The sequence below is a fragment of the Danio aesculapii genome, chromosome 15 (assembly GCF_903798145.1).
Source record: "Danio aesculapii chromosome 15, fDanAes4.1, whole genome shotgun sequence".
Taxonomy (NCBI): domain Eukaryota; kingdom Metazoa; phylum Chordata; class Actinopteri; order Cypriniformes; family Danionidae; genus Danio; species Danio aesculapii.
This window is the reverse complement of record NC_079449.1, coordinates 5,269,888-5,295,291: the sequence shown is the minus strand read 5'-3', so window position 1 is coordinate 5,295,291 and position 25,404 is coordinate 5,269,888. Positions and strand designations below refer to the sequence as shown.

The following is a 25,404-nucleotide window of genomic DNA, read 5'->3' as shown; positions in this document are numbered from 1 at the left end:
AAATGGTTTTTCTTGTAACACTTTAAGCACACATCACATTTAGGAGAGTCTAAATCATTAATTGAAAACATTTGTTTTATAATTACTCATTTAAAGTGTTTAACTTGCCAAATCCACACGATCTTGCTCCTCCATTTTAGTGTGATCCTAACACGTTGAAGGTGCTTATTTTAGCACATCCGATTAATAAATAAATCTCTGAATAACGAATTTTGTTCAGACTTTGTCACTTTACATCGCATTTAACGTTGATGTCGTGGATAATAAAATACCACACAACTTCTGTTTGATAATTTAAAAGCTTTATTAACCTTTTTTGTACATAGATGATTCATCTGGAGTGCAAACTTACTGTTGTACGTTTCGCTTGGTTGACGAGCGTAGAAAATGGCATCTACGTAGTCGCGGTCTGAACTGGCAAATGGCTCACGCTCGGCGCGCGGTGGATATGTATACCACTCGGCCGATACCAACTCAGAACAACGTCATAGGGGAGGACTTTGGAGCAAAACCGCTTTTGGTATTTGTTTGAGTACTTTACATAATCTACATTGAATTTGCTTAATAATTAATGTACTGAACTTGTTATGTCTGTTTAAAATTGTTTAGTAATAAATAATTTGCACAAAATCTCAATTCGCGTTTCTCCACTGTCTAAGTTAACAGTGGTAGTTCAAACTAACGAATTTTAGCGGCTATGATGACGAGAGTAAGTCATCTATTGTTTATCTTTAAATCTCATAAGAGATTAATCTTTTATCAAAAGGCCAAGTTATTGATTTATACCTAAACTATAATTGTTACGCACATCTGTACTTAATAACTATATTTAACAAGAGTGTTTGTTTAACGTTTACTTAAGACACTCCTTTATTTATAAGTATTTTGTGTCGCGAAGTTTGCTATTCCTGGTTTAAATTTACATAGTTTAAATGTGACACGGAGATGAGAAATAAAGAAATCCAGTATTCATATAAAAATCGTCAAATATTTCACTAATACAATTATTTATTAGGGTGACACAGTGGTTAGCATGTTGCTTTACAGCAAGGTTGCTGGTTCAAATCCCGGCTGGGCCAGTTAGCATTTCTGTGTCGAGTTTGCATGTTCTCCCCGTGTTGGCGTGAGTTTCCTCCACAGCCCAAACACATGGGCTATAGGTGAATTAAATAAACCAAATTGGCCGTAGTGTATGTGTGTAAATGAGTGTGTATGGATGTTTCCCAGTATTGAGTTCCAGCAAAAAAAGTGCATTTGCTGTGTAAAACATATGCTGGATAAGTTGGCGGTTCATTCTGCTGTGGAGACCCTTGATGAATAAAGGGACTAAGCCGAAGGTAAATGAATTAATGAACAAATATGCTTGAACTAAGACACACTTTAACAGCTGGCTGTCTGTTTAGGCAAATTCACATGTAAAATAAAATCCATGTACATCAAATCATCTTATTTAGTACAAAGTGATCACTATAAATGTAACATTTACAGAATAGATTAAAATTATTCAAGATTTTTTTGCGCTTAATGCTACACAAAATAAAGCACACATCAAACCAAAGTACCTTAAAAAGCATTTTATTTAAAATCATGACTGATACAATAGCACAAAAAGGCAAAAACCGATAAAACCATTGACTTCAAACAATCTCAAGCAGCTAATCTGTTGGCAAACAGCCAGACAGGACTCAAAATACACACATTCATCCCTTTAGTCTATTGCTATTGATAATGTGATTGCCGATTAAACCACAAGTATTGATTTTCCTGAGAACAACTTGATATTCTCTGAATACAAAATGTCTATTAAAACAGTGCAAAATTGATGTGGCATTGAGTGGAAATGTGACATTAACACCTCACACAGATCATTACAAAGCTAAAAAGAGATCCCTTTTTTTCTGAAAACGTTTTAAAGGGATAGTTCACTCAAAAACAATGTAAGATTTGTTTTTTCACACTCCGTATTAAACATTTATGAATTTCTTTCTTCTGTCGAACACAAAACAAGAATATGAGGAAAAAGCAGATATTTGACATCCATAGTAGGAACAAAATAATACTATGCAAGTCAATGGCTGATTTCTATCCTTCAATACACTTTCCTTTGTGTTCAACAGAAAATAAAACTAAAACTGGTTTAAAACATGCATAGGATTAGGCATGGGCCGGTATAAGATTCTGACAGTATGATAACCTTGGATAAAAATATCACGGTATTGTGATTACTGCTCTAAAATATGTTCGTTTTATTTGTCTGGGTAAAAAACAAAAACTTGTTTCCCCTTTGAAAACATTTTATTTTATGAAAGATTTATAATATTTTGGAACAGTAAACATGTCAGGCTAACTCAGGCATGGGCAAACTCGATCCTGGAGGGCCGGTGTCCCTGCAGAGTTTTGCTCCAACACTAATCAAACACACCTGAACACCCTAATTAGTGTCTTCAAGATCACTAGAAAGCTACAAGCAGGTGTGTTTGATTAGGGTTGGAGCAAAACTATGCAGGGACACCGGCCCTCCAGGATCGAGTTTGCCCATCCCTGGGCTAACTAATGAAAATGAATCATTGACTTCTGTTTAAAAACACAGATTTCTTTACGATTTAAAATGGCATCTTTGGATATTTTTATTTTATTTTATTTTCTACTATTGTCCGAAAAAACAAACAAAAAAATAAATAAAATAAAAGTAAAAAAAGAAGTAACTAAAAAAAATCTTACACATGCCTTAGAAAATGTTGGCGGTTTTAAAACCCTTGACTTTTCCAAACCTCGGTATACCTTGAAAATGCTTATCCCATGCCTATATAGGATGCGTAAATAAATGACAGAATTATAATTTTGGCTGAACTATCGCTTTAAGCAACTCTCATTAGTGCAATAAATTAAAATTCCTCTTTTCAACAAACACCCAACACCAGATTAAAAACCCTACATTATTTAGTACGCTTGCATCATTTTAAAACTCCAACTAGGCTGGTTGTTTTTGGCTGACAGCAACAATCAGAAGCTGACTGAAGACAGAAACATGACATATCTCAGAGAATTTCTCTTGGTGTCATTTTTCAGATTGACTCTCTGACAGATCTGAGCTTAAAGAACAAGCTTGACTCTGTTAGAGTTTGAAGAGTTGAAGGGGCAGAAATGAGAAGACCCCACCGTTGCTGACAGTAAAGGCACAGAAGATGAATAAACTCCCTCCAGGCCAACAAGAGGAAAGTCAAAAGCTCTGGAGAAACAGAGAAACGACACCGACTCCAAACCCACTGAACCCACTGAAAACCCAGACCAGTGTGAAGGCAAAAGTCCTCGGAGGCTGAAGAGAAATGTAAGGTCTGAGAAATTGGCAGAACGGATCAAATCGAGGCTATTGATTCTCCGTTCACACATTCTGCTTTCAAATAGAGGCCGAAAGTGGCCCATTGTATAGTTACAGAAAGACATTTAGAGGCCATTTGAGAAATCTCAGACTGTATTGGATTTTGTAGCTTAATGTAAAATGTCAATATGTTTTATTCTGTAAAGATCTGATAATAGTCCTTTCAGTTTGGTGAAATATCTGAAGAAGCTCAAACAGGTTTGGAACCAGTTGAGGGCGAAAAAACAGTAAGCAAATTTTCATTTTTGAGTGAACTATCCCTTTAAACTGCAGAAGTAGCATTATAAAAACATTCAGAGATGAAACCACAATGGGTTAAAATCACATCTGAATGCTCTTTCTAGAGTTTGGCAATTGGTGTAGCAGCGACGGCGATGCTCTCAATGGCGAATTATCAGGAGATCAGTATTTGGAGCCACTTGAGAGCAAGGAAATGGGAAGTAAATGTTCTGTTTTTGGTGAATTATCCCTTTAAGATGCAGAAATGGCATCATACAAACATTTAGAAATAAAAGCAGAATGGGTTAAAATCACATCTGAATGCTCAAATCTGAACGATAAAATAATCAGATCCACACAATGGATTAAAATGTGAACACTCTTTCTACAGTTTGTCGTCAGGTTTAGCAACAACTGAAATGTTCTCGATGGTGAAAGATCAGAAGAAGCTCAAACAGGTTTGGAACCACTTGAGGGTGAGTAAATATTAGGTCAATTTTGGGGCGAACTATCCCTTTAAACTGTACAAGTGGCATTATAAAAACATTCACAAATGGGTTAAAATGTAAACGCTCTATTTCTAGGGTTTGGCGATTGGTTTAGCAGCGAAAGCAATGCACTCGATGGCAAAATATCAGAAGAAAGAAACTCAAATGGGTTTGGAACCACTTGAGAGCATGTAAATAGTGAGTAGAGTTTTTTTTGGGTGAACTATCCCCTATAAAACTCCACAAGTGGCATTATAAAACATTCAGAAATGGGTTAAAATGTGAATGCTCCCTCTCTAGAGTATAATGATTGGTGTAGCAGTGATGGTGATGCCCTCGATGGCGAAATATTAGAGAAAAGAAACTCACTTGTAACCACTTGATGGCGAGTAATCGTTTGCAAATTCCCATTTTTGGGTGAACTATCTCTTTAAGCTGCACAAGTGGCATTAAAAAAAAAACATTCACAAATAAATCAGAATGAGTTAAAAATGACATCTGAATGCTCTTTCTACAGCTTGGCGATTGGTGTAGGAGCGACGGCGATGCTCTCGATGGCGAAATATCAAAAAAAAAAGAAACTCAAAAGGGTTTGGAACCACTTGAGGGCGAGTAAACAGTAAGCAAATTTTCATTTTTGGGTGAACTTTCCCTTTAAACTGCACAAGTGGTATTATAAAACATTCAGAGATAAAAGCAGAATGGGTTAAAATCACATCTGAACGCTCTTTCTCTCTACAGTTTGGGGATTGGTGTAGCAGCGACGGCGATGCTCTCGATGGCGCACTCATCCGTTCCACGACGGATCCTGAAAAAGCCGTTTTCTCCCCATCCGCTTCCCCAGCTGTTCTTCACGATCCAGTACTTCTCTCCGGTTTTATGGCACTGGCCGTAACCCACCAGCAGCACAGCATGATTGGTCAGCTCGAATGGGTTATTGGCATCCCGCAGGCCAGTGTGATGGTAGATTCCCTCTTTATAGTTCATGAAATCGGGATAGACCTCCAGAGCGACTCCCATGGGGCCGTTCTTCACCAGCTCTAGCATCATGGCCGACTCGCTGCATCCGCCGTAAAACCCGCCGACGTAGTGGTAATCGGAGGCGTAGTACTTTGTGCACTTCGCAGGCAGGTTGCAGGGAGAATCGGACCCAGTGTACGGGAAACAGTCCTCCTCAACGATGCCAAAATCCTGGATGTATTTTCCAATCAGGTAGGGAAAGCCTCCATCACAACCTGTGGAGAAAACAAGAGAATTTAAGCAATCATTTGCTTGTAATAAACATGTTTGATTCTCTTTCTTGCTCGTATTGTCTGAAACACTTTGATAGTCAGCAAGATGTAGGGCTATAATAATAATATTTATACAATACAGTTATAATGATATTTACACATGATCAAACTAGTGTGCAACATAAGCAAACCCAAAACTAAAATGGTTTTAAATTAGTTAGTTTTTTTAGTTCTATTTTTGCAATTTTCATTTTTAAATCAAAGCAACTTAAATTATCATTCATATCTTAGTGATCACTAAGACTGTCAATGTATCATATGAGGCAGAATTATTCAGTTATTTACTGGAAATAATATTGTACCAAACAGAAACAAAGAATAGTATATAACAGCAAAAACAAAACATCCAATAAAACCAGGTGTTAGGCGCTTAAAATATCATAGTGATGTATAGTAAAGGGAAATATTTACGAATAAGCATTAAATTACACTAACTTACATATTGTAGTATCATTATTAACTATCATGAAATAATAGTAATTACCGTAGTATACTTTATCCTTTACTACAGTAATCTCCCTCTCGATAGATAGATAGATAGATAGATAGATAGATAGATAGATATTTATATCTCCTCTCCCTCAGTCATCTTTAGATCAAGCAAGTTACTCATGTCAGCCCAATGATTGATTTGCAACGTCACTGACCAGAGTGAGAGGTGGCAGTAACGCACCAAAAAGTTTGTTGTCAACCATCGTATAACAGAAAGAACAAATCGTCATTCACGCCATCATTTGGATTTACCTTCATCGGCTAGACACCGGTCTCACAGCTCCGTGAATGTTGGTGCCGTCACTTATTGATCTACGATCGGTAAATGTAGCTTGTGGACGCTACTGCGCTACTTGACTATAAATCCAGTAGCGAAGCTATTTTTTTTTTTTTTTTAAAGTAGCGACGCTACCGCCACGCTACTGAGAAATGTAGTTAAGCTAGTAGCTACTGCCCAACGCTGAGAACAAAGTTACTTCCAAAATGTAATCCATTATACATTCATAGTTACTGTCATTTCTTTTGTAATTAGTTATATTACAAAATTAATATCTCAGAAATGCATCACACTAGTTTTGTATTACTTTTAGATTACTTTGACCAAAATACCCACAGAAGTATGACTAAATTTTTTAAAGTAATCTAAAAGTAATACAAAACTAGTGTAATGCATTTCTGAGATATTAATATTGTAATATAACTAATTACAAAAGAAATGATAGCTACTAGTAATATATAACGGATTACATTTTGGAAGTAACTTTGTACTCCGTGTTGGGCAGTAGCTACTAGCTTAACTACATTTCTCAGTAGCGTGGCGGTAGCGTCGCTACTTTAAAAAAAATAGCTTCGCTACTGAAAAGCTATTGGATTCATAGTCAAGTAGCGCAGTAGCGTCCAAACAAGCTACATTTACCGATCGCAGATCAATAAGTGACAGCACCAACATTCACGGAGCTGTGAGACCGGTGTCTAGCCTATGAAGGTAAATCCAAATGATGGCGAGAATGACGATTTCTTCTTTCTGTTTTACGATGGTTGACAACAAACTTTTTGGTGCTTTACTTCCACATCTCAGAGAGATAGAGAGATAGATAGATAGAGAGATAGATAGATAGATGGATAGAATAATCATTAAATAATCATATAATTTTTCTTTCATTATCTGAGCAAATAGGAGTGTAAATAAGTATTTGTCGTACTCTCCCATTCACTGTGCTCAAAGTTTACCCAACTATGACGACTGAGAAACACAAATGTGAAAAGGCTTCATTCACCTTTGGGATTTGCTTCTTTTTACGCAAACTTTGAAGAGATTCACTTCATGTTAGGATAGTAAATCAGGTATTGAGTGTTTTACCTTGTGAATACTGCGAGCAGGACACCACCTGCTGCGGACTGAATACCGGCTGCTGGGTGTTGTTGGTCTGGATCCGCACTCGCGCCTCCAGCATTCCCATAGTGGCGAAAGAGTAACAGCTGCCACACTGAGCTGAAGACATGAGCAGAAAATCATTCAGAAATGAGGAGAGAGAGAAAAAAAAAACGTCCTCATCCTACAGAAGCATCATTAATCCTGCTCTGACGTATCCAGAGTATCTGAAGCAGCTCTTGACAAAAGACAGACACTATCTGACTGTACTAGAAAAAAAGAGAGACACTCCAGACTCTCCTGAAGAGCCGATCATCTCCTCACACTTATTTCAGAAGAAAAGACTTTATTTCTTTGACTGTAAAATGATTTACCAGGGAAAAGTAGGCAGATCGAGAGCAAAAGGAAACTAAAAACAAAGTTGGTAAAAGCATCTGTTTGTGTATATACTAACATTAAATAAAATCAAAATACTGCTAATACTGAATGACAGACAAAAATAGAGGCTAAATGGTCAAAGTTAAGCAATTGTCTTACAAAATTATGCTGTGAAAAAGAAAAAAAAAATAAATAAATAAATAAAGTATAAGCAAGCAAAAAAAAACCCTGTCATTGAGGAAAGATGGCGAATGAATGAGTGACCTATTTTATTTATAGTTTAAAAGTCAAAAGCAAAAGAAAAGCTCTTCCCATTAAGCTTTATAATTACGCATTTAATTATAAATAATACAATTAAATTACTACTATTATTATTATTACTATTAAGTATTAATTAAGGTAGGATAAAAGTAGTAATATTAAGGTTGGAGTGTGTAACAAATTATTATTAATATTATTATTATTATTATTATTATTATTATTATTAATAATAATAATAATAATAATAATAAAAAGAAGGAGGAGTTTTTCATTTTAGACAATTAAATTAAAAAAGAAATACGGGGTGGCATGGTGGCTCAGTGGTTAGCACTGTTGCCTCACAGCAAGAAAGTTGCTGGTTCGAGTCCCGGCTAGGTCAGTTGGCATTTCTGTGTGAAGTCTGCATGTTCTCCCCACTGGGTGCTCCACAGTCCAAACACATGTGCTATAGGTGAATTGAAAAACTAAATTGGCGATAAATGTGTGAGTGTGTGTGAATGCGTGTTTATGGATGTGCTCGGTTACAGCTGGAAGGGCATTTGATGGATAAGTTAGCGGTTCATTCTGCTATGGCGACCCCTGATTAATAAAAGGGATTAAGCTGAAAGAAAATGAATGAATGACATTAAATGATCAAAATACTGCTAGTTCTGAATAAGCGACTATCAATAGTAGAGGCTAAAAAGATTGAAGTCAACTAATCATCTCACAAAATGGATGTTGTAAAAAAAAAAGTCTAAGAAAAAAACACTTAAAAAAAAACTAAATATTTTAACTAAAAACTATATTAATTAAAAAAAAAAAACTTTCAAAACAAAGTCCTGTCGTTTTGAGGGAAAATGGCGAATGAGTGAATGAATGAGTGATTTATTTATTTTAATTTATAGTTTAAAAGTCAATCAGTAAAAAAAAAAAAACTCTTTAAGAAAACTTAATTATGCATTCATACAAACCTAAATAATTACACTTAATTTTACAATTAATTATAAATTATACAATGATTATTATACATTTACTACAGTTAATGTATAACAATTATACAATTACTACAGTTAATACTATTAAGTATTAAGGTAGGATAAAATAAGTAGTAATATTAAGGCAGGTGTGTGTAATTAAAACTATTAATATTACTATCATTAAGAGTTTATTTTATTTAGACAGTTAAATTAAATAATAAAATGGAAGAGGGGCAACATGGTGGCTCAGTGGTTAGCACTGTTGCCTCACAGCAAGAAGGTCGCTGGTTCGAGTCCCAGCTGGGTTAGTTGGCATTTCTGTGTGGAGTTTGCATGTTCTCCCCACGTTAGCGTGGGTTTCCCCCACAGTCCAAACACATGCGCTATAGGGGAATTGAATAAACTAAATTGGTTGTAGTGTATGTGTGTGAATGAGTGTGGGTTTTTCCCCAGTACTGGGTTGCAGCGGGAAGGGCAGATCATCCCTGATGAATGAAGGCACTGACCAAAGGAAAATGAATGAATGAAAATTAAATAAATGCATATAAATTGAATTAAATTTAAGTAAAATAAAAATTTAAAAGGTAAAAATCAAAGTTGAAATATTTATATTAAATTAAAAAGAAAGATTTGTTGCCTGTGAAAAACACAGCTTAGAGGAGGGGAAAAAAAGAAAGAGGGCAATCTTGACAAACATAAGATTGACAAAAATAAAACAAACTGAAAAAAAAAAAAAGTAAATTGTCTGCCATTTCATCAGCTTCCGATTAACATTAACAGGGGATTATCAATTAACAGGGGCTTGAGAAATACCATCAAACCAATCTAATTCTAGATAAGAATGTGCCACTTTCCCCAACGCACTTATTTAAATTCAAGCAGGTTGTTAAATTTAAGCAATTGACGCAAGACAACAAGGATACAATTAATTTAGCCAATTATAAAATGTAGGTAATGAAGGTAATAAAAAAAAGAAAATTAATTCCAGGGGAAATATCACCCCTTAATGGAAAAGTTCATTTTCAAACTGGGTTTCTTGTGTCGCACGCACTATTTTGCCAACCTCTTCCAGCAAGACTAGCTTTATCAGTGTCAACATGCACACGATTGCAGAATGAGCAATCAATAGCAGTATATTGATGTTATTCCCAGGACTGACTGAACTGTAGGAGGTAGCAGACTGAATTAAAGAGGTTTTGATATAAATCACACACTGAGCTGGAACACGTTTGCAGTATTTCCTTTGACTTTCATACACGCACGAGCACCATAATTTATAATAATATTAAAAATCAACATTTTTTCACTGATGAAAACTAAATAAAAAGTAGTTAAAAATAAATTAATAAAAAAAAAACAAAAAAAAAAAACAAACAAACCAAACAAATTTTCAAACGCACAATAATTTCGTTGATAAATAAATTACCATATTATTTCTCACCATGTTCACTGATAGAAAACTAGGCGAAAACTAAAGAGAAATTAGTTTTAAAATCACAAGAACAATGACAAAACTATACTAACAGTTCCACACCTTAAACTGCTCCAACATTTGGTCATACAAATAGCATTAGTATTATCGGTGCATTACTTTTAACCTAACAGCAGTGTAGTAAACTCCAGTAACATCTCCAGTACAGTAGAATTAATTATATTCAATTTATGCAAAATAAATACATCAGCTTGAAAGAATCAAAAGGTGGCTATAATAAAGCTGGTTTACTATAAACAATGGATTTTATGAGATGTTTTATTCATTACCTGTATTGTTCAAATCTTAAAAGGGAACCTATTATGCAAAAATCCCTCATATAAGAGGTTTAAACACAGTTGTGTGGCAACAGCCTGTGAATATAACCAACTTCTAATGGTTTAAACAGTGCTTCCCACAGGTTGGAAATATACTTGCGGTGGTGGCCGGATTGAAACACACCATTTACCCACATCACATAAATAATTAACTATATGCGACAAACAAAATGTAATTTACCCATAATTTTATTTATTATGACACTGTTATACACTGTTTATTTTCAAACGGGTTAAAGTAAATATTTTTTATATATATTTCAAACGGGTTAAAGTAAATATTTATATTTATATATATATATATATATATATATATATATATATATATATATATATATATATATTTATATTTATATTTATATATATATATATATATATATATATATATATATATATATATATATATATATATATATATATATATATATATATATATATATATATATATATATATATATATATATACACTATTTCTCTATTTCTATTTTTTAATGCTATTCAGGAGCCATGTGCACCCACTGAGCACGTCAAGTTCAAAGTATACTAATGCTAAAGTATTTTAGATATGTATATAAAATAGCCTATGTAGTATATTAACATCATCAGATTAATAAAATAATAACCGCAAAAGAGAAATAAATAACAGAAAAGGGAATAAAAACAGACAATATCTCAAAAAAACTGAAAATATCAGAATTACAAGATTAAAACTTGTAGATTTAAATAAGGCAAACGCGTTGATTAACCATTGCTAATGGTGTACATATATTTTGCAGTCAGTTTAGACCTGTCATTTCGTCCTCTCTGAGTATATAGTAAAGTTTTTCCGAGTCGTTTGTATTAAGAAATCTATTATTTAAGTTTTCTCTCGCTTTTGCGGCTGTGTCAGCTGTGATGAAAGCGGTAAGTAGTCTTTAATAAGAGTAATGCAAAAACGCATATGAGCTTTAGAAAGCGAAAGCAAAAGTTGAATCCCAGACATTAAGAGATTTAGAAAACCGGGCCAGACAAACTTTACAGGGTTCATACACATTTTTACTACAAAAACTCCAGGATTTAAGTCAATTTTTATGACCTAATGTTTCATGTAATGTCTACGTATACATGGTAAATCATAAGAAACGTTTACATTTATTACAGCATATCATAAAACACGCAGTAGTGTCAATTTATTTTTATATCTATGTAAAAATAGATGATGCTTACACAGCACTAATAAAGTGAGAGCATGTTTTAGGCTAAGAAAAGAAGTAAAAACAACTAACCTCCATTCCAATATACAGATATTTGTCTAATTTAACTAATTTTAAATAATCTTCATAGTTTTTAAACTAGTAATAGAAGGTAAACTACTTCTATTATAAAGCCGCGATCACACTGCATTTTTGCTCCATAGACTTCCATTCATAGGCATGCGAATGCGGCAGACCACAAGCATGTGCGACAAGTTTCGCATTTCACTACACTTGAAAGTTCAAGCTTGGTGAATTCTTACCTGCGAAATCACATCAGGTTATTGCGTGAGACCTAAAGAAGGTCATTTAAAATATGGAGCAGTCGCTCACTTTTATTAATGTCTAATCATAGTTTAACCCCGCCCCTTTTTACAGCACCATACGACAGAATTTTGCAAGCTGAAGCTCTAGTGTGATCGCAGCCTAAATGGACAAAAATGTCTGCTAAATGACTAAATGTAAATGTAATTTCCATGGCTTTTCCCAAAACTTTGTGGGTTTTTCTGTTTTTCCAAAACTTTTCCAGGCCTGGAAAATGCCATGTCAAAATTCCATGACTTTTCCTTGACCGTATGAACCCAGCTTTTAAGTCCCAAAAAGGAGCGTCTCTCTGGGTCTGCAAAGCAAGTGAAACCGTCTGTGTGAGTGCTGACAGGTCTCGAGTTCCACTACTTAAATCGATCGCAGATGTTTGGTCATATTGGGCAGATGCAAAAAAAAAATAAAAAAAAAATAAATAAATAAATAAATAAATAAATAAATAAATAAATAATGTAAAAGGATAATAATAGTAAAAAAAAAAAAAAAAAAAAATTCACTATTCGTGGGCGGCTGTTAATATACTTGGGCGGCCCACCCAAGTAAAGTCTGTGTGTGAAGCACTTTTTAAAATAAATTAATATTATTTTTTATAAATCACACTTGATAAAAACAGCCTGCAGAAACACTTTGATTGACATTCTTCGTCATCAGAGGGGGAAGCTCCGCCCATTCAGTGACCATCTCTCCCTTTTTTACATAGGACATTAGTCTTGTTTTTTGAATCTGACACTATTCGCCTTATTCTCCGCGTACGAGTGGGCGCAGCCATTTGAATCATTTTGGCTCGAGACTTCCGGTTTCATTCACTTCCATTCATTTTTAGACATTTTCAGCTCGTTTTGGTGCTTGGTGTTGCAAACTGATATTTTCTTATAATATTATTCTACTTTGTCTGTATTGTCAAGCAAACACTTGTTTGTAGAGTAAGTAGTTTGACCGTTTTCTGCCGTTTATTATTCCTAGTCATTTCTCCTATAGGCAGCTGAATCTGAAGTTCTAAAACAATCGCAAAAATGAGCGCACTTCTGCATTGAAGAATGAGCTCAATATGCTGACACACAGGTATCTGCAGCTCCGCCTTTTTTTGAAAAGAGCACGATCTCATTTAAATTTAAAGCGACAGTCACCAAAACGACACAATTAGTATCAAAGCCTAAAAGGGTCAGTTTCAAAGTGTTATAAAACATTATTTGTGTGTGTTTTTTTTTTTTACATTTTGTAAAAAGGGGCATAAAAGGTCCCCCTTTAATATCATACCTTGGTTGCGAACTGGACTGACAAAGCTGACTCCGTTAACGTTTCTCCAATCCCAGTGTTGAGGAAGACCAGCGGCTGCTTTACTGTCCGCAGCAACAGTCACAGGCCTGACACGTCTGAGAGAGAAAAAAAACAAAACAACAACAACACATGACATCAAAACCGCACATTTATCTGCTTCATAAACGCTGCTGCTCTTATTAAATCAGCACACAACACACAGATTTGCTAGCATGTTTTCATTTTAGCATAAGATGCTCTTAAATAAATTACAGTAGACATTTATGAGCCTGAGCTCAGTTTAACGTCGTGTTGTTGCGATACGACTACACTGACAAGCTATTTGTCAAACCTGCCTACAAGAGGGGTTTGTGATGTTTATGGTCTGCGATGTTATCGTAAATGTTGTTTTAATGATGTGCGAGCTGACATTAGAGTATGGTACACACTTTGCAAGAAAACTAAACTAAGCATTGAGTGTCTGACGACAGTAATGGGCCTATAATTCAAGTTATTAATGCAATAATTAACCATCATTGGTGGCTTTTTGTTTGTTATATTTAATTGAAAAAAAAAAAATAAGGATGCAATGAAATAAATTCTGGACCAAAACCAAAATGCTGAATGCACTTGGTCAAAAACTCAGTGCATAACTAATACGACATGATATAGATCTGTAATATCAATCACACACAATAGAATTTCAGCATGTGTGTTATATTGATTTTATATAACAGTTTGACAAACAAGAGCATATTGAATATTACATTTTAGACACAATATTTCTCTTTTTTAATCCGTTTTATCAATGAAAATTATTACATAATAAAAGCCAAAGCGGTCAACACAGTGGCTCCTCGCAAGAAGGTCGCTGGTTCAAGCCTTGGCTAGGTCAGTTGGCATTTCTGTGTGGAGTTTGCATGTTCTCCCTGTGTTGGCGTGGGTTTCCTCCGGGTGCTCCGGTTTCCCCCACAGTCCAAACACATGCAGTATAAGTGATTAACTAAATTGATTGTAATGTATGAGCGCAAGTGAATGTGTGTATGGGTGTTTCCCAGTACACGGTTGCAGCTGGAAGGGCATCCGCTGTGTAAAACTTGCATTTAAGAATAAAAGGACTAAGCTGAAGGAAAATGAATGAATGAATAAAAGCCAAAGCAGAATATCTCAGAGTAACATTGTGGCGTTTTCATCCCTGAGTGGATCATTTTTTCCTTTAGAGATCATTTCAGTCATCGATCTATTTCGAAAAGTCATTTAGTTTCTTAATCAATCGAGTTAATGATCAAACAAGACTCATCACATAAAAATCAAATGGTCTTCACTGTATAAACGAAGTATAGGTTCATGCTTTTAAAAAGTACCAACAAAGACGGTTTAGAAACACATTGTGTAAAAAAAAAAATAAATAAATAAATAAAAAAAAATCTAATATTTTGTTTTTTCACATACTTTTGTATGCATTTGTCTGCAAAAACATAGAAAATTAACTTGGTTAAGAGTTTGTAAGCTGGTCGAGACACGCCGCTTGTGCACAAAACAGGATGGAGATAGTGAATATTTTAATGATTTAATGGGATGGTCAAATTTATGTTCAAAAGTAAATGAGTAAAAAAGCAAGAAAGAAACAAGCAAACAAATAATTAAAAAGGTAAGAAACAAATAAGCTGGAAAAAATGTTATAAGTAAAAAATAAGTCATTTTTAAAAAATAAGAAACAAGTAAAAAGCAAGCAAGCAAATAAAAAAAAAAGTGTAAATAAGTTAAGCAAGAAATTAAGCAAATAATTTAAAGTTAATAAACAAATTATTTTTAAATAAGAAACAAGCAAGCAAATAAGTAAAAAAGTAACAAGTAAACAAATATTTTCTTTTTTTTATTATCATTTTTTTAGGGTTTTCACCTTTAATGGACAGGACTGTATAGAGTATTGTCAGGAAAGTGTGGGGAGCAGAGAGAGGGGTTCGGCATAGGACCGCAAGGCAGGAATCGAACTCAGGTCGCCGTGAGCACCAGAGGGCATGTGTCAACACACTAACCACTACACCACTGGAGCAGACCACAACTATTTTCTTTTAAATAAGCAAACTAATACGTAAAGAAAGAAGTAAAAAAGAAACAAGAAAGAAAATAAGTAAAAAAGTAAATCATTTTTAAATAAGAAGCAAACAAATAAGCAAAAAAATAGTAAATAAGTAAACAAATATTTTTAAATGGGTAATTAAGCAAGCTAATAAAAAGTACATAAGAAACAAGAAAATAAGTAAAAAAGGAGTAAATAAGTAAATGTAAATATTTTTAAATTAGTAATTAAGCAAGCAAACAATTAAACAAAAACTTTTTACTTCGTTTTTTACTTGAGCAAGCAAGTAAATGAATAATTAAAATGATAAACTTTCATTATAACTGCAGAAAGCAATGACAAATTCCTTGAACCCAGATATTTGGTGTTTTCACACTCACTCTGGTTCATCGGGTGATCTTTGTTGTCAAGCTATATTTCACTGTCATTGATTGGTTTGAGATTTTTTTCATGAAATATTCATGAAAGGACTAAACCAGCCACAGTGTCAGTCCATATAAAAAAATAACTACAAGCAGCAAGTCATTTTGATAAAAAAATAAAATAATAATAATTAATCTTGTGGTTCTTAATGCAATGTCTGCAAACAATGCATGATAAATAATAATGATATTGTCTCTCAAAAGAAACTCTGAAATCACCTTAACCAGTCATTATAATTTCTAATCATTTGCCTGCTACCTTCAACATGATCAAAGGAACACATTTTCATAATCCCTGCCACCCACGAGATACCAGCATTTAATTTCAGAAACAGATAGATACAGAATGACCAACCAAAAAAGACTTGGCCAGCTGACAAATCAGAGCAGAGTTGGTTTATGGAAGGGGAGGGGCTTGCAGACCTTAAACCCCAAATTGCTTCATATGAATCATATTAAGTTTACTGAAATGATTCTAATACTAAATGCATATTCAGAGAAAATTGCAAAAGTTTTCTGACCTTAAATGCACTTAAAGCTATTGTAGGTGACTCAAACATGATATTAGCACACCTTATAACCTGCCCTTTGAAGTGATGGGCAAAAACAAAATTCCCCTGACAAAGACATATACATCGAATACAAAACAGCAAAAAAAAAAAAAAAAAAAGATTAAATAATAATAATAATAATAGACAACAACAACAACAACAACAATAATAATAGACAACAACAACAACAACAATAATAATAATAAGTGGAGTACCGTGGAATCCTGGAGGCAGGTCCTCCTGATCTTCTCAGCATCTCATTTATGGACAGGGTCTCATGAAAACTGTACGCCGTTGCCTTCCAAGACTTCTGAATGGAGTTTATTTCATCCACAAACATCATGTTGTTCGTGTACGGCAGCTTCATCAGCCTAGACATAATAAAAAACAATGATCATCCATGTACATATATATAAAAAAATAAATAAATAAAAAATAAATAAATAACAAAATAATAAATATATAAATATAAAAAAAAAATATATATATATATATATATATATATATATATATATATATATATATATATATATATATATATATATATATATATATATATATATATATATATATATATATATATATATATATATATATAAAAACAATAATAAATAAATAAATAAATATTATGGAAATTGCTTTGTTAAACATCACTTAGAGATTTAAACAAATGGCAGGAGGGCTAATAAATTTTTCTTGGACTGTACATCAATCACTCAGTCATGCAGTGCAGTTCAGATTGAATCACATGAGATCTAATCAAGCTGTAGAGAGAGATAAGAGAGCGTTACATCACGAACACTGCTATGCTGACACAATCACACACTCACAGCCAGTGCTCAAATCCAAGCATGTGACGACGGTCCACTCGGGGAGGGATGGGCTGCACTTTCTTCCCAGTGAAACAGGCCCAGTTATTGCCCAAAACATCATGAACCCAACCGGGCAGCGTCTGATCACAGTAACTCACCACCTCTGAGCCCTGCTGAGTATACTAGACGGAGAGAGAGAGAGAGAGAGAGAGAGAGAATATTAAAATACAATTAAAAAATAGCTTTCAATGCAGAGTATTTAGCCTGCTCAATAGTCATACTTTACAATAAACAGTGTTGGATGTAAGGCTGCACAGTATATCGTTTCAGCATCGATATAGGAACGTGCATATCAAAGATAAGCAATATTGAGTCGGAGTTATAGTTGAGAGCTACAAAACACATGTTATTTGTATAGTTTAACCATAATACAGAGAAGGTTTATCATATGCATGTGTGTTTAAGGCCTGTGACTGCATTTCGAGAGAGTTTAAAACATTTGGGCACAAAAAAAATATGTTTGGAGGTGTAACAAAGATTAAAGTTCAGTTGAGTTGACTTGACTTTATTAGTACCCGTAGGTAGATTTTTGCAGCAGCAAAGTTTGGCATTTGATACAAACAATTACAACAACCAAAAAAAATAAATAAATAAATAAAAAATAAAAAAAATAAAAATCACAGACACACTGGTTCCCACATACATGCATGTATACGATAAAAAAAATTAATAAATCAACTTTAAATAAATTGTAATAGCCTGGGATTTATAGAGTGACAACTGATGATGGGAAGAAGCTATTACTGTAATGTTTTGTCCCACTAATAAGAATCAGAATCCTTCAACCCTAAGGGAGTAGTTTAAATTCCTCAGACAGAGGATGAGAGCTACTGCTGCTAGTGTTCTGGGCCATCCGTAAAAGCTGCCTACTACACAGGGATTCAATACTCCTCTGTGATTCACCAATCAACCTGCTAGACCACCTAATCTGGCTCAGTCTATTCCTATTTTTAAGGGACAGACTTCCAGACCATACCACCAGAAGCAAAGGATAAGATAGATTATACAAGCACGATTTAAAAAAAAAAAAAAAAAAAAAATCATCATCATCATCATCATCATATTGGGGCCGATGTGAAATATATAACAGAGGAACAACTCAAAACAAAATCAAAACATCAAAAATGTTAATATTATCCTAATTCAAACTTAATTAAAAAATATCTACTTTGATCTTATAGCCTTTTTAAGTAGAAAATTTATTTATTTATTTATTTATTACATATTTATTGCCACATCAGCAACGTATGGCTATTTCGTGGCCAAATGTATATACATTAAACTATTACATGATAAAAACAAATTCGTATTATATAAAAAAATTAATGAATAAATAAATTACTTAGACAAATATATAAAATATAAATAGATAAAATTTACAAAAAATGTATTCAAAGTTAAATATGGTTTTTCAGTTCTATTTTTAATAAAAAAAAAAAAAAGTAAAACTCTTCCTGGTGGTACCTTTTTAAAAATGTCCATCAAAGTACTCTCCTTATAAAATCCTGTCTAACGGAATTTAAACTTCTACATTCCAACAAAATATGTTTGATGGTGAGAGCAGTCTGGCAGATATTACATTTAGGTGATTCTTCGTTATTTAATAAATATAAATGTGTCAACCTAGAATGTCCAATTCGACATCTGGTATAGACCGTCTGATCATGCCTGGTTTCAAAATTATAATTTGCTAAATGTCTTTCATTTATTTTCGGGTTAATTTCATATAATTTGTTGTTGATGCAGTTGTCCCATTCTCTTTGCCATGTTTCGTTTATGTATAAATTGATGGTGGGTTTCAAATCATCAGGAGGTTTAAGTAGGAAATAAGGGTTTTCCCCCTTAAAATAAGCAAAATAACCTTGTTTTCACTTTGAAATGTAAATATTTGGACTAGAAACAAGACTAAAAGGAGGATTTTTTTTTTTTTTTGCATAAATCGTATCAATTCTGTACAAATAATTAAACTGATTTGCCCAATATCTCACACTAATATACCTTTCTTTTATTTTTTATTCCTTTAAAACCAGTTAACACATTTCTAACTGTTTTTAAGCATTTTTATTTTTCCATTTTTTTATTTTCTTATACTTTCATTCTTGTTTATGTAAAGCACTTTGAATTACCATTGTGTATAAAATGTGCTGCAAGAAAAAAAAAAAACCTTGCATTTGTAAAGTAATACTACATTTATAGCATGCTAGTATAGTGAAAGATTAAAAAAAAAAAGAAAAGAAAAGAGCTGAAGTCAGAATTTCCCTATGTTGTGAAACCACAGTCATTTGATCAGTCATGTGGTGTCACTTGAGACGGAAACTGTCCAGTCAGACTTGCCTTGAAAAACCCGAACCATTTGTAGTCATTGATCACCACCTCGAAGCCCTGGTTATAGATGAGCGTGAAGAAGCCGGTGTGACCCTGATCATCCACAGCTACAGACAGCTTCTGCAGGTCCACAGTCACTGTGCTCACTGCCTGGCCTGTTGAAACATGATTATTTACAGACTTGAGGAAGTCGATTTGCACAGTCATGCATGGGACTTTTTCTGGAAGTCATGCGTTTAGATGCACCTGTCATTTCCACAAAGGTCGTCTATGCATGGATTTTTTACTGTGTTTTAAAACCGTTATGCTGGCCAATAAAACAGTATTGGTATTTATTGACCAAACACCATTGGAAGGAATGCCAATAAGCTTAAAGTTAGGGCTGGGCGATAATGCAAAAATACAATCTAGATAATTATATTCCATATTGAACGATAATGATATATATTTTGATGCAAGTTGTTAATTCTGTCGGATTTAAAGGAGTACTCCAACGATGATTGAAACCACAAAAATTAGAGGGTCCATTAAATGGCATGACATTTTTTTTGGCAGCCGAAAACTTGATATCTAATAAACACACTTGAAGATTCCCATTGTGGCACATTTCTGCTGTGTGATTGGCTCTTGGATCAATATGGAGTAAAAAAAAGTCCAGAGCTTGTCGTTGTTATTGACATAATCTTTTTCGTAATTCGATATAATATCATTTATCAGCCCAGCCCTAGTTAGGGTTATTTCCAGCTGAGGTGCAAGGCTATTAAAATGATTCAACATTAAATGTTGCTAAATTAAAATAAAATGGTTAAATAATTTAAACAAATCCTGATAATCCTAATTAGATTGTATAAAAATATTCAAAAATTATCGATACTGAATGATATGAAACATTGTCATGATATATATATATTTTTAAGTTCAGTGGCATGGTAAATATAAAAGTCTAATGGTGTTTTTATCTAATATAAGCAAAAACTAATTTCAAGTATACACAAGGTTGACACATCCCTGATGGAAAAAGACAATAAAAACACCAGATTAATTCTAACATGTTCCAGTATAAATCCCATTGAAATCATTACAAAAATTTAATATTTTAAGGTTTTCTAATATGATTTGAGGCAAAAGATATTAGGATGTATTGGTTGACTCCAATAATAGCAAAAATTATAAATTAACTATAGTAATATTTACATTTTGTCTATTTTTATCTAATATAAGCGTGGCACTCAAGCAGTAGAAACAGAATAGAAACTATCACGTTGTAATGGTTTCCACTATAAAGCCCATTTAAAACATTACAAAGCATCCCATTTTAATCATTAAAAATGTACATTATAATGATTTCTACTAGTGTGTTTTAGAACAAACTTCATCCATTTATTGGTTAACACCACCAATAGGAGTCAAAAATTACCAGAAGAAACTCACATGATTGTTGCAGATAAATCCATTAAAACCAATATAATATCTATAAACAACAAAGCCGTTATAAAATCCTGTGATAGTTTCTATTGTTTCTTTCTTCAGCAAAGAGTATTTAAAGTAAGAGAATACAAGGTTGACATGCCTGATGAAAAACAACAATAAAAACATCAGTTTTAATTGAGTTCTGACAAATTCCATTAAAAATCATAACATTTTAACCCATAAAAACCAGTTCATTTTAAAGTATTCGCATATGTTTTGGGGAAGGAAATTATTGGTTTTAAAAATGACACCAATGATGGCAAAAATTTCCACTAGAGACCCAAAAGACCACTGTAGTTTTGAAACCAATATAACTTCCCTTACATAGCCATTAAAACATTACAAACCCTTACTTTTTAATTATTAAACACTTTACATTTTAACGATTTCTATTGGGTTCTGGGGCAAACTGTTAAACGCTTTAACATGCCACCAATATAAAGCAAAAAATAAATAAAAAATAACAGTAGAGACTCACACGATCATTAGGGTTAATTCATTTAAAACCAATACATTTTCATTATAACAACACAAATTATATGACGGTTTCTAATGTTGGTTTGTTTATTCAACAGGGAGCAACGTTAATTTGTAAAAGTAAACAAAAAAAAAAAAGTAAATAAATCTCCATTAGGATTATTGAGGTAAAGTTGGTTTTATATTCACACATTCGTTCAGTGACAACTTGTGACATGGTCCCTGTATTGTTTACCATGGTACTTTGAATATTGGGTCTGAAATCTCATCTAAGTATGACTTGAAAACAACATTAGCACTATTTATTTGACTGTGAACAATGTACTTTGATCATATGATTTCCCTATTTAGAATTAGCAAAGATTTATTCATTTTAAGATATATTAAGTTAACTTTAGTTAAGGAGAAAGTCAGAATGTGCGAATATAAAACCAACTTTACCTCAATCCATATTCGTTCAGTGAAATCTTGTGACATGCTCAACATACCGTTTATCTACGCTACTTTGATATTTGGTCTGAAATAGCGTGTAAGAATGGCTTTAAAACAACAGTGGCACTATTTGTTAGGCGTAAACAATGTTGTATTTTGATTGTCGTTGGCTGCTAATATGATTTCTCGACTTAGAATTTGCAGATAATACTTTTCTGAAATTCATTTACCTCAAATGTTTTTCAGCAAGGAGTAATGTTACTTTATAAAAGTAAACAAAGTCAATAATCTGATATCGATATGAAACCGAAAGCAACCTTGAACTTCCGGTTTTCGAAATATGTTTTACTGACCTGTACTGGAGCAGTTGATGGTTCTGTCCTGACCCACATTGGACACACTGAAAATCCAGGTGCCCAGCAGGTCCTCATAGGTGCAGTTTGCCGGAGTATCAGCCGCAGTCGCGGCGAAAAACGCAAACAAACCAAAAACGGAAAGCGCGCGCATCCTTACAACACCCAGACGGAGAACAAACAGCAGAAATAAACGCGGGATTCAGCAATAACCAGACGCAAGGACCGAAAAAACCGCGTGTCCTTCTCGTCCTTCCTCGTACCTGCAGCACTGTTGGCCAGACGTGTGTTACTAAACTTATACAGTTGTGGTCATATGACACAAATCACGTGACATCCCAGCGAGCGAGCGCGCGCACACTCACACATATAAGTACATCACACTAACAAAAACACACATTCATCATGCAGACCGAGTTGATTCTATCACACACACAATAATTAACCTTTTGACAAACACATCAAGTCAATCATGTTAACACACAAACTGATCACACGAACAGACAAACACAGCCTACTTGTTTAACCAGAATTACTCAATCACAGCTCACACTCAGAAACAACAATGCTATTGAAATCTTAAATACGTTAAGCAACTAAGTAAACCGCATTGCAGAACAAGAAAATGGGTGAAATATAGTTTAATATATGATATTTTGTGACTTTCACTCAATAAAATGTAATTAATTAAAATTATATTTGATTTCAACATTCATATATAAAAATGTTTAGCAAATCTATTTTAGTGTCAAGAAATTAAAATTTAAGTTTATTGCTTGGTTTAGATGACTAAGATAAACAAAAATATGTTACGTTAATGTATTATTTGCATTTATTTATACAATTTATTAATTTAGCTTATATATTTAAATACTTAAAAAAGTATATGTATGTAAAATTATTTTTAAAACATTTTAGCAATATATATACAGTTGAAGTCAGAATTATTCGCCCACCTTTGATTTTTTTTCTTTTTAAATATTTCCTAAATGATGTTTAACAGAGCAGGGAAATTTTCACAGTATGTCTGATAATATTTTTTTCTTCTGGAGAAAGTCTTATTAGTTTTATTTCGGCTAAAATAAAAGCAGTTTTGAATTTTTTATGAACCATTTTAAGGTCAGTATTATTAGCCTCTTTAAGCTAATTTTTTTTCGATAGTCTACAGAACAAACCATCATTATACAATAACTTGCCTAATTACCCTAACCTGCCTAGTTAACCTAATTAACCTACTTAAGCCTTTAAATGTCATTTTAAGCTGTATAGAAGTGTCTTGATAAATATCTAGTCAAATATTATTTACTGTCATCAAGGCAAAGATAAAATAAATCAGTTATTAGAGATGAGTTATTAAAACTATTATGTTTAGAAATGTGTTGAAAACATCTTCACAGCATTTATCAAGGCGGCATTTATGAAATGTGAAAAAATGTTAAATAGTTAAATATTTATTAAAAATTTAAATAACTGCTTTCTTATGGTATGTAGTTTCAAATGAAATTATTATTCCAGTCATTGTTGCTTTTATTACAATAACCATTGATAATAATAGTAATAATAATTATTAATATTGGATTGATTTCTGAAGGATCATGTGACTGAGTAATGAAGCTGAAAATTCATCTTTAAAATCATGAGAATAAATGATTAAATTAAATTATAAACTACTTTTGAACAGTTACTTTATAGTGCGGTAACATTTCACAATTTAACTATGTGTGCTGTATTTATGATGAAATAAATGCAGCCTTGGTGAGCAGGAGAAGCTTACTTTAAAACATTTAAAAATCCTACAGACCCCAAACGTTTGACCGGTGATAACAGAGAGAAGATTTTTTTTCAACACATTTCTAATCATAATAGTTTTAATAACTCCTCTCTAATAGCTGATTTATTTTATCTTTGTCATGATGACAGTAAATAATATTTGTCTAGATATTTTTAAGACACTTCTATACAGCTTAAAGTGACATTTAAAGGCTTAACTAGGTTAATTAGGTTAACTAGGCAGGTTAGGGGAATTAGGCAAGTTATTGTATAACGATGGTTTGTTCTGTAGACTACTGAAAAAATTAGCTTAAAGGGGCTAATAATTTTGACCTTAAAATGTTTTTTTTTAAACTGTTTTTATTCTAGCCAAAATAAAATAAATAAGATTTTCTCCAGAAGAAAAAATATTATCAGACATACTGTGAAAATTTCCTTGCTCTGTTAAACATCATTTAAATACATAAAAAAAAAATAATTAATTAAAAGGACGGCTAATAATTATAACTTCAACTGTGTGTATATATACATATATAAATATATATACATATATAAATATTGTGTATATTTTTTATGTGTATTTTTTTACTATTATTAATATTACATCTTATATTTACCTGTATTATGTATTATTTATTCATTCATTTTCTTTTCAGCTTAGTCCCTTAATCTGGGGTTGCCACAGCGGAATGAACCGCCAACTTATCCAGCATATGTTTTACGCAGCGCATGCCCTTCTAGCTGCAACCCATCACTGGGAAACATCCATACACACTCATTCACACACATACACAACGTACAATTTAGCTTACCCAATTCACCTATAGCACATGTGTTTGGACTGTAGGGGAAACCGGAGCACCCGGAGGAAACCCACAGAGAGAACATGTAAACTCCACTCAGAATCGTCAAATGACCCAGCCAGGGCTCAAACCAGCAACCTTCTTGCTGTGAGGCGATTGTGTTACCCACTGCGCCACCGTGCTGCCCATTATTATGTATTATTACATTTATGTTTACTTACTAGGGCAGCACAGTGGCTCAATAAAAAATTAACTTAACTTATAGTCATTTTTTAAAAAAGAGAAATAAGTGAAAATTAAGAGTTTGTCCTTCAAACAAATGAAAAAAATCTTCTTTTCATTTTGAAATATAGATATTTATACTAGAAACAAGACTAAAAAAAA

The 25,404-nt window shown here is 33.2% G+C and overlaps 1 protein-coding gene across 1 annotated transcript; it reads right to left on the bottom strand.

Moving 5' to 3' along the window:
* Positions 1–4,469: 4,469 nt before the first annotated feature.
* On the bottom strand, positions 4,470–22,739 carry ctsc (cathepsin C). The gene is made up of 7 exons (XM_056473564.1): positions 22,448–22,739; positions 19,725–19,870; positions 17,349–17,512; positions 16,734–16,889; positions 13,463–13,578; positions 7,231–7,362; positions 4,470–5,321 (listed from the first exon to the last, which is right to left on the bottom strand). Exons 1-7 carry the CDS (start codon positions 22,599–22,601, stop codon positions 4,822–4,824), a joined length of 1,368 nt encoding a protein of 455 aa, XP_056329539.1. The 5' UTR covers positions 22,602–22,739; the 3' UTR covers positions 4,470–4,821.
* Between the last annotated feature and the right edge of the window lie 2,665 nt (positions 22,740–25,404).